General features: G+C 51.9%; 1 protein-coding gene across 1 annotated transcript in view; it reads left to right on the top strand.

The window, feature by feature from the left end:
* Positions 1-927: 927 nt before the first annotated feature.
* LOC125554731 (nicotianamine aminotransferase 1-like) overlaps positions 928-9,507 on the top strand; it is an 11,596-nt gene continuing 3,016 nt past the window's right edge. Inside the window, exon 1 of the mRNA XM_048718178.1 lies at positions 928-1,048. Coding sequence (XP_048574135.1) covers positions 928-1,048 — 121 coding nt within the window. The remainder of the gene's footprint in view (positions 1,049-9,507) is intronic.

Below are 9,507 nucleotides of genomic sequence, written 5' to 3'. Positions count from 1 at the left end.
CTGCGGCCGACGGTGGAGGCGGAGACCTTGCTCGCGTCGTGGGAAGGCCTCGGGCACGGCAGAGCCCTCCCTCGGTGGTCGTGGCGGCGTTCTCGTGTGGGTCTCGGATCTGGCATAGCCAGCTCCGGCGACCTACATCTCGTCCGTGCCGTGGCTTGGCCGCTCGAGCGCGGCGTTGGGGTGGTGGAGCGGCGCAGTGGATGACCCAGGTTCGATCCGGGACTGCCCTGTTGCGGCCTCGGTCTGCGTGGCAATGGTGGCCACTGCGGCCGCTAGGCCGGCGTGGTGGTCGGGCCTAGGCGTGGTGTTGCTGCCACGCCGGGTGCTCGCGGAGGAGGATGGGGTTGGCTCTTCTTCGGTCTGCTCGGCGGCCAGCGGCTTCGTCCCAGTGTCCAGGGGATCAGGTCCGGAGGGTGGCTCCTCCGGCAGCGTCTCCTGGCCTGGTGTGGAGAGGATCCGGCAGTCAGGGACTGGCTCGTGTGGCGGCGCGCGGGCCCCTAGCTCGGCCCTCAGATCTGGCTGACCTCGATGGGGCGGGGTGGCAGCCCCCCCGTCCTCTGCTCGCAGGCTTACGGCTGCGGTGCGGTGGTGCTGCTCGACTTTGCCGGCGGCAAGGTGCGGTGCTCCTGAGGCGGTGGTGATGCTCAATAGCGGATGAGTAGGATCTGGTCTGCAGTGGTTCGGATTTGGTCATGTGCGACGGCGGGCTGCAGTGACCCTTGCTCTGTGGGGGTGTAGGAAGGAGTGATTCGCAGTTTACCGGTGCTCCTCGGAGGTGGTCTGCTCACTTGGGCGAAAGCCACAGCTCCTACCGGAGCCGGCGATGGTGACGCCCGCGGGTGCCGCTGACCTCCTTGGAGGCATCGCTGTCATAGTGACTTCCCCTTCGAGGCTCCTGGGGAAACCCATGTTCCTGGTCCGTCCGGAATGGCTGATGGCGGCGCTATTCGCGTCGCATTCCTTCCTGAAGGCATCAGCTTGGTGGATTGCGTGGTGGATGCTCACTGCGGGTTGGTCGGCGGTGGTGGCGCGGCCGACTTCTGCTGGTGTGCTCGGAGAAGCTATCAGGGTGTAGACTCGGCTCCTCGATGCCCTTCGGCTTCGCCGGCGGTGCCGCTGTTGTGATGTAGACTCGGCAGCGTGTGACTCTTCGTCCGGTGTGGACTCCGTCGCTCGTTGCCCTTCGACTGCACCAATAGCCTTGAGGCATCATGGATGGTCTCGGTTGATTGGAGCTCTTCGTCTACGGTGGTGGTGTTCTCATGCGGCTATGGTAATGGTTGCTCAAGACCCTCTCATGGTTACCGTTGTGTTGTGGCGAGCTTGGTGCTCTTGGTGTTGTCTCGACTCATCTTTGCTCAAGTATGGCGCAAGATTCCTCTCAAGCTGCTATTCGTTCCGTTCTTTCTATGGCGGAGCCCCAGTCAAGGTTCGTGTCTGGGATGACACTCGTTGGCCGTGGATGCTCCTGAGTTGTGCCATAGGGCCGGTTTGCCCGCCGATGTGTTCGACTGTTTGCAAAGTCCTCGTATTGTGATCTCTCGACGACACCCCACATCTACTTGTGTCCCTCATGGTGTTGGTCTTATGTTTGGTTTTCGGCCCAGTTTGCCTTATAAACGGGGTCACTTCCAGAGATTGCGACGATCCTAGCATACAAAGCTCCTGAGTGAGGGAGCAGGCTAAGAGATCATGGACTCCTCTGTAAAAGCTGCACTTAGTTCAAATAGGTTCTATCTTAGTTAAATTCAATTTGTCTTAGCTCATCCAGAACAAAGTTTGATTAGTCCCAGTGAACTTTTGTATCATCGATCAATAAAATGACAACTTTTATGATATATCTCTTTTTTTTACTTTTACTCGCCGGGCCTTTGCTTCATACTGGCCATGGAGCTCGTATCAGCTTCCAACAACGATGAGGCTAGCTAACCATAGCCTTCCTGGTGTATACGCTGCGCAGTCCTTCTCACCCAGTCCTCGTTGGCACATCTAGACCTAAAAAATATAACGATCAATCCATCATATGTGCGGGTGTTCGTATGTTTATTTGTATGTCCGCCGTCGCGGCCGTCATGTATAACCGAGGCATATATTTCCGCTGTACATATTGCCCCCCTCATGCATGCATGTATGTACGTAGGAAAAATTGCCATGCACCACGTACAAGATCAATCAAAAGATTAACTAGTTCGTTCATGCACTAGTCCACCATGTGTGTACATATACTCTTCCCTGTATATCCTGCACTCCCGAAAATTCCTTTTCGTTCAGAAAAAAAAACAGTTAAGGGATCAGTCATGTAAGAGAGAGAGCAAAAAGAGTTGATCCGTATCTTTTTAGTACTTATTTAAACTCTCTTCTTTAGTACAAAACTGCGTCAAACAAATGCCCCCTCACCAAATAAAGTTTGAGCATGAAGCGATCTAACTTAGTTTGGTGAAAACATTTTTTTTGTAACAAATTGGCGCATCAACATGTGTGCAGCCTAGAGAGGTATTGACCCGAGGTTCGTGATATTGAGCATTGTCCCGAAGATAGTCGTCCCCGAAGATGATTGATTGATAGTAATGTAAATTAGTGTAGGCATGTCCATCCACACTTCTGTTCTCTAGGGTGCTCGTTGGATCGTATAACACGCACTATGCAAGCCAACGAAGGAACCCTATCCTGTCTTCATTCCATGGCGAAACATCATGCCTTGTCCTAAAAACAAAAAATAAAAATTTACCAATTTCGTCGGGGCCGTCCAGCTGCTACTGTGCCAGCCGACTTGATTGGAGGGTTTCACAGGTTCACACTGGCCGCACTAGCGCGTTGCACTACTCCCATGATCTCCTTGTGTTGATGTAGGCGAGGCATCGGTATACCATCGATAGCTCCGCTTCGTTGAACGAACTGTCACACCATCCATGATGTGACAATTCTAGTGGTGCACCGGGACGCCATCAGCCTTATGAATAATAGAGGGGTTGATGTTGCCCCCATGCTTCATTGTTGTTGGAGACGGGGTTGCGGAGACGAACCGGCTCCACCTTCATGAGCGCAGGTGTTGCCTTCTAGCACCCATCGTGCATGTCCGTGTAGACCATTGGTTGCGGGGCTGTCGTCGGTGTTGTCAGGGACGCATGGGTATTGCTGCACCCAAACACCCCTGACGTAGTTCGATGTAGTGGCTTGTCGTCAGATTGCCGTCGACGATGACATGGATTGCCTCTCCATGGCTGCAAAGATGTCGGAGGAGCAGAATCTAGAAGCACCAAACGAAAACAGGCGAAAATGAGAGGGGAAAAATGTTTGTGGGATTTAAAATGTTGGCTTTCCCGTTATACACCAGCTATAGGCGTGATATCTGAGAAGGCTACCGAAGAACTTGTCATTGGGAACCGTCGAAAGACCTTGACGATTGCAACTCAACAACTTAAATAGCTTTGGTGTACGTGTATGAAGACGTCGTGTTTCGGGATGCTTCCGAGAGGCAACGAATATTCATACTCTAGCCCATCATCATATTGAGGGCCCCATAGCTCGACATGCCCCTGCACATACCCCATGTACCCAGAGACTTGGGTATGGTAAGTTCAGGGCAAGTGGTTTTGGGACAAAGGCTTGGAGATTTTTCTTCGTGCATATTGGGAGTGGTGAACAGCTACCTCCCGCCTTCCTTCCAGTGGGTTCCTTACTAATTGCGACCACTTGATTGCTTCTTGAACTATTGGGATCTTTTCTTGAATTTGCTTCTTGGACTTTTGGAACTTTATTATGATTGCTCACATGGATAATTGGTTGGTCGTGGACTTCATGGACTTATTTTGACATTCGGCTCAAACTTCTTGAGGACTCTTCTTCCAGGATTCTTTGGGACCCACCTTGAGAACTTGGAAGGCAACTATTCACCTCTGTGGACTAGGAAAAACCCTCTACACGTTATCTGGGGCTTCTGGTCACGCACCCCAGGGTTGCCATGTGACTATGCACCAAACCAACTTGTGTTGGGTCAGGCAACTCTCCATGATCTTTTCCTATAGTCTTCCCTGGAGTGCGAGCCTCTGTGAACATGAAGCATGCCAGGAAACATGAAGAGCGCGGGTCTCAATACTCAGAAGTGCCCAAGTAATCATCTCTACTGCCTCCGGAAGCATACACCTTCTACGTGTCGTGCATTATGGGTGTAGGAGCTGCTCCACCTGCAAATTGACACATTGTGCCGCCCTCCAACAAGTCCTAGGGTAGCCGAAACTTCAATCAACAGCGTAGTGCGATAGGGGAAAGCCATTCTTTTGTTGGACTTCGTCCGTAAAAATTGGGGAAAACTAGATATATCCACGAAATGCAATGGAGAATGCACCATGGATCTGATAGCCCATAGAAAAAGTTTCCCCCAAAAAATTCCAAAAGGCAGCAAAAGAGGCAAAATTTTAAGAAAAATATTTTTTGAGGAACCTTCCGTTGATTGGGGGTATAGGTCGGACTCCTTGGGAATCGATGAGCTGGTATGCTCCCCCGTCGTAAACTTGCTCGATGACGTATGGCCCTTCCCACTTTGGCTCAAACTTGCCCTTCGTCCTGTCCGTCACGACGATGGGTCGCCTGAGCACGAGAACCAAATCGCCTTTTCGGAAGACGCGTTCCTTGACGAGCTTGTCGTAGGTTCTCACCACATTATGGCTGTAAAGCTCCTGGTTTTGTAGGGCATGAAGTCGCCCCTCTTCAAGGGCGTTGGGCTCCTCGAACCGCGGTTGTACCTGTTCGGCATGGGTGATCTCATCTTGGATAGCCACTCGCAAAGAGGGTAGCTGGACCTCAAGTGGCAGGATCGCTTCACTCCCCTAAATGAGAGAAATGGAGTTGCCTGTGTTGGGATACAGACCGTAATGCGGTACACCCACAAGGACTCAAATAGACTTTCATGGTAATCTCTCTGGTACCTTGTCATTGTCTTCTTGAGCTTCTTGTTGAAGGCTTCAATTGCTCCATTGGCTTGGTCTAGATGATGGGGATGTGGTGATGAAATGAAGGGAGAGTGGTACGCCCATCGCTCTGGCTCTGCTAAGGCGTATCCATCCGTCTTGTCATTGTCCAATGATGAAGTGGGTGGCCTTCGCCTCGTTGGTGCCGGGCCTGGTGGTGTCTGCCTTGTCGGGGTCGGACTGGATGACTTGCCTTCGCCTCGTCGGTGCCTGGCAAGATATGGATTACTTCATTGGGAAATGACATGTTGGTGGAGTACAACTTCGCCTCGCCGATGCTAAGACGATGTTGATGATGTGCATCGGTGTTGATGTTGGGGTAGATGTGGGAGATGTCCGATGTCGGTGTAGCCAAAAATCCTTGCCGATCCGAGAGTCGTCATAAACGATGCCCGACAATGACTTGTGTCAGCTCCAATGTAGACGGCGCCCCACCATGGAGTAGGCTCTGTTTCGACAAATGTATAGAAGGATATCCTCCTCAGTAGTGGAGTAGACGATGACCTGCCATGGATGGGCTCCTGCGATGACAGTGATAATATAGGTTGTAACGCCCCGAGACCGATGTGCCAGGTGTCCGTCAGTTATTCGTTGTCGTTGTCATGTCCTTTGCTTGCGTGTTGCATCTTATCATGCCATCATGTGCATTGCATCATCATGTTTTCGAAATTTGCATCCGTCCGGGTCTCCCAGTTCTCTCCGTTGTCCGTTCTGAGCCTAGACACACTTGCACGCGCCCGCGACATGTCCGAAATATTATTTTATAAGTGGCCGGAAAATGTCCTCGGAATGGGATGAAAGTTGGCGTGTGGTCTTAGTATAGTGTAGATGGACCGCCTGTCAAGTTTCATCGCATTCGGAGTTCGTTTGATAGCCCAACCGTTAAACTATTGCAACATTATAGTCGGTCTAACGTCGGACGTTTTCGGTCTCCGGAAACAGATGCCGGGCCCTCTCTCTCTCTTCTCCCCCTCGCAGTCTCGCCACAGCCCACCTAGTCCATCCCTCTTCGCTTCCGGAGTTGTCCGATGCGACCGCACGGTCCGAAACCCTCTTTGCTCAGTGCATCAAACCCCCTCGCGCGCGCGTCCGGAAAGTTGTCCCGGACCCGAACCGGACTTTCGTCACCGTTGGATCCGGATCATCCCCAAACATCTACAAAACGTCTCCGTTTTGTTTATTGGGCTTCCTAACCTAGTTTTTCTTGAACCGCCCGATTTTGATCGGAGGGTCCAAATCTACCCTAAACTCCCCTCTTTCCATATATATATAGTCCACTCCTAGACTATTTTGGACAAACCCTAAAATCTAGGGGAGCTGTCCCATCCTCCAAATCCTTCCGCCGCCACACACCTAGTTTTCTTCCTCGGGATCCCCTCACTCCTTCCCGAGCCAACCCAGCGCCGCCACCTACCTCCATCGATCCCCTCGCAGCGCCTCCTCCCCTCGATCCACCCGGCCAATCGGAGGAGCTCCTCTTCTCCTGCTCCTCCCGCAGCCAGCTCCTGTCCCGAGCGCCTCCTCCTCATCTCGTTCCCCCCTCGCGCTGCCCGGCCACCAGAGCCCCCTCGGCCGACGAGCACCACCAACAGATGAGTGCCCCGAGAGCCCTGCTCCCTTTCCCTCCTGCTTCTATTTCTCTCTCACACACACTAATCTCCTTCTCTGAATCCTTCGCAGCGCCTACAGAGAACCCCCCTGCAAGTTCCCGTCACCATGGACGACCTCCTCGTCGCCCGTCCGTCGCCTGAGGCTCCGCAGCCGCGCCAAGTCCCGTGCCGTCAAGCCGTCGCCCTTGTTTTTTTCCTCACCATGGAGTCCCCTGCTCCTCCCCGGCGCCTGAAACTGGTTCCGCCGGCCTCTGCTTCCTTCTTCATCGAGCATGAGCTCGCTCAAGCCCCCTCTGTTCGATGTTTCGACACCGTCAAGCCATGGAGCCTTCGCCGTTCCTCCTTCACAGCCTGGATCCGGCCCCTTCGTCCGTCCTCGCTGGAGTGCGCGCCAAGTCCCTCGTCGCGCCGCCTCGCCAAGTGGCGCTGCTACTCTGCTTCGTTCGAACCAGGAAGAGGACGAACGCTCGCGTTGACCGCATCCAGCGCCAAGGCCAGCCTGATTCCCCTCCAGAGCCGGCCTGCCTGGGCCTCTCCCCCCGATCTGGGCTTGGCCCATGGTGAGGCCATCCCCAGCGCCTCATTTTTTCCCTTCCACTGTTGGGCCGGCCAGTTCCAGCCCATGAACGTTTTTTTTTCAGTCCTGGCCGATTTGTTTTATATCTCAGGTTTTACTGTTTTACAGAAAAGCCCCTAGGCTACATGCATATAATAACTCCCAATTGGTGCATCGGATTAAAATGAATTATATATGAAAAATGCTTAGAATTATGTGTAGGTTAATTATATGCCACTTTCAATCACGTTTAAAATGTTTAAAATGCGGTTTGATTAAATTTGCCCCTATGCCATGTTAAAATGGTTTAATTCATAACTAATTAACCGTAGCTTGGAATTTAATAATCTTTATATGTAAGTGGGGTAGAATTTTGCCTAGTTTAACATGGTGGCTTCACTTTGCATGCTTAACAACTCTAAAATTATGTTTAGGGCAGAACAGTACCAAACCTAATATATGCATATGAGGAGTTTCCGGAATTGTTGTTCGTTGTTTCCGGCCTCATTTAAACTTGACTAGATAGGTAGTTTTCATTTGCTTCACCCTCTTGCCATGCTAACAACATTTAATCTTGATGGGTAGATAAACGAGAGAGAACTAAATAAGTCATGTGGTGTTTTCTTCAATATGTAACTCCGTTGCATATTGAGCTCCACTTAATTTGTAGAATTGCTTGTGCATTTTGCCATGCCATGCCTCATTAAACCGGACATGCATCATAATTGTTTGCGCATCGTGCCATGTTGTTGTAGTGGTTGTTTACTTTGTTGTGCTTTCTTTCCGGTGCACTTCGTCTCGATAATCCGGTAACGTCGTGTTGTGAGGATTCGTTGGCTACGTCCATTTGTATTCTTCATGGACCAGTTCTTCTTCCTTGCGGGATCTCAGGAAAGATGACCATACCCTCAAAATCACTTCTATATTTGCTTGCTTAGTTGCTCGCTCTTTTGCTATGCCTATGCTGCGATACCTACCACTTGCTTATCATGCCTCCCATATTGTTGAACCAAGCATCTAACCCACCTTGTCCTAGCAAACCGTTGTTTGGCTATGTTACCGTTTTGCTCAGCCCCTCTTATAGCGTTGTTAGTTGCAGGTGAAGATTGAAGTTTGTTCCTTGTTGGAACATGGAGATGTTGTTCCTTGTTTGGAACATGTTTACTTGTTGGGATATCACAATATATCTTATTTAATTAATGCATCTATATACTTGGTAAAGGGTGGAAGGCTCGGCCTTATGCCTGGTGTTTTGTTCCACTCTTGCCGCCCTAGTTTCCGTCATATCAGTGTTATGTTCCCGGATTTTGCGTTCCTTACGTGGTTGGGTAATAATGGGAACCCCTTGACAGTTCGGCTTGAATAAAACTCCTCCAGCAAGGCCGAACCTTGGTTTTACCATTTGCACTAACAACCTATAACCTTCCCTTGGGTTTTCGCGAGCCCGGGGGTCATCTTTATTTTAAACCCCCAGGGCCAGTGCTCCTCTGAGTGTTGGTCTGAAACGGGCAGCCTGCGGGGCCACCTCGGGGCAACTAGAGGGTTGGTTTTACTCGTAGCTTGACCTATCCGGTGTGCCCTGAGAACGAGATATGTGCAGCTCCTACCGGGATTTGTCGGTGCATCGGGCGGCTTTGCTGGTCTTGTTTTACCTGTTGAAATGTCTTGTAACCGGGATTCCGAGTCTGATCGGGTCTTCCCGCTAGAAGGAATATCCTTCCTTGACCGTGAGAGCTTGTGATGGGCTAAGTTGGGACACCCCTGCAGGGATTGAACTTTCGAAAGCCGTGCTCGTCTCGGCTGGACGCCGTGTTTACGGCGGTCCTCCAAGACAAGGACATTGCCTCACGGGCCCATCGAGGGTTAGTGTTAGTGAAGTCACATCGCCTCCTCGCCATCACGCCTTGTCATGGGCTTCGTGTCGCAAATAGCACCATGTAGTGGTAAGGTTTGGTGAATCCACGTCATTGCGTAGCGCCATCTTCTTCGCATCACAAGCTCCGTGTTGTGGGCAGCACCGAGGGGGTGTGTCATCTTCATGGCTCCGGGTCGCGGGCTCCATCTTAACGAGGTAGACGTTGGTGGTGTCCTTCTTGCTAGCTCCACGCCCCGATCCTTCGCGGTACCGGGTTGATGTTGGAGATGGGCGTCATCTCGGCGAGCTCCGCACCACCATCCACCGTGGCACGACAACGACATCCTTGCGAGCTCCACACCTCCGTCCTCCATGGCACCGGCCTGGTGATATTGGCATTGGTGTCGTCTTGGCGAGCTCCGCGCCGCTATCCACCGCGGCACGACGGCGCCATCGTTGTGAGCCTCCACGCCTTTGTCCTCCATGGCACCGGCTTGATGAAGAAGAAGACGGGCGTTC

This window comes from Triticum urartu, chromosome 4, assembly GCF_003073215.2.
Source record: "Triticum urartu cultivar G1812 chromosome 4, Tu2.1, whole genome shotgun sequence".
In the NCBI taxonomy this organism is placed as follows: domain Eukaryota; kingdom Viridiplantae; phylum Streptophyta; class Magnoliopsida; order Poales; family Poaceae; genus Triticum; species Triticum urartu.
Note: the sequence above shows the minus strand (reverse complement) of the source record. Positions and strands in the feature narration are given on the sequence as shown.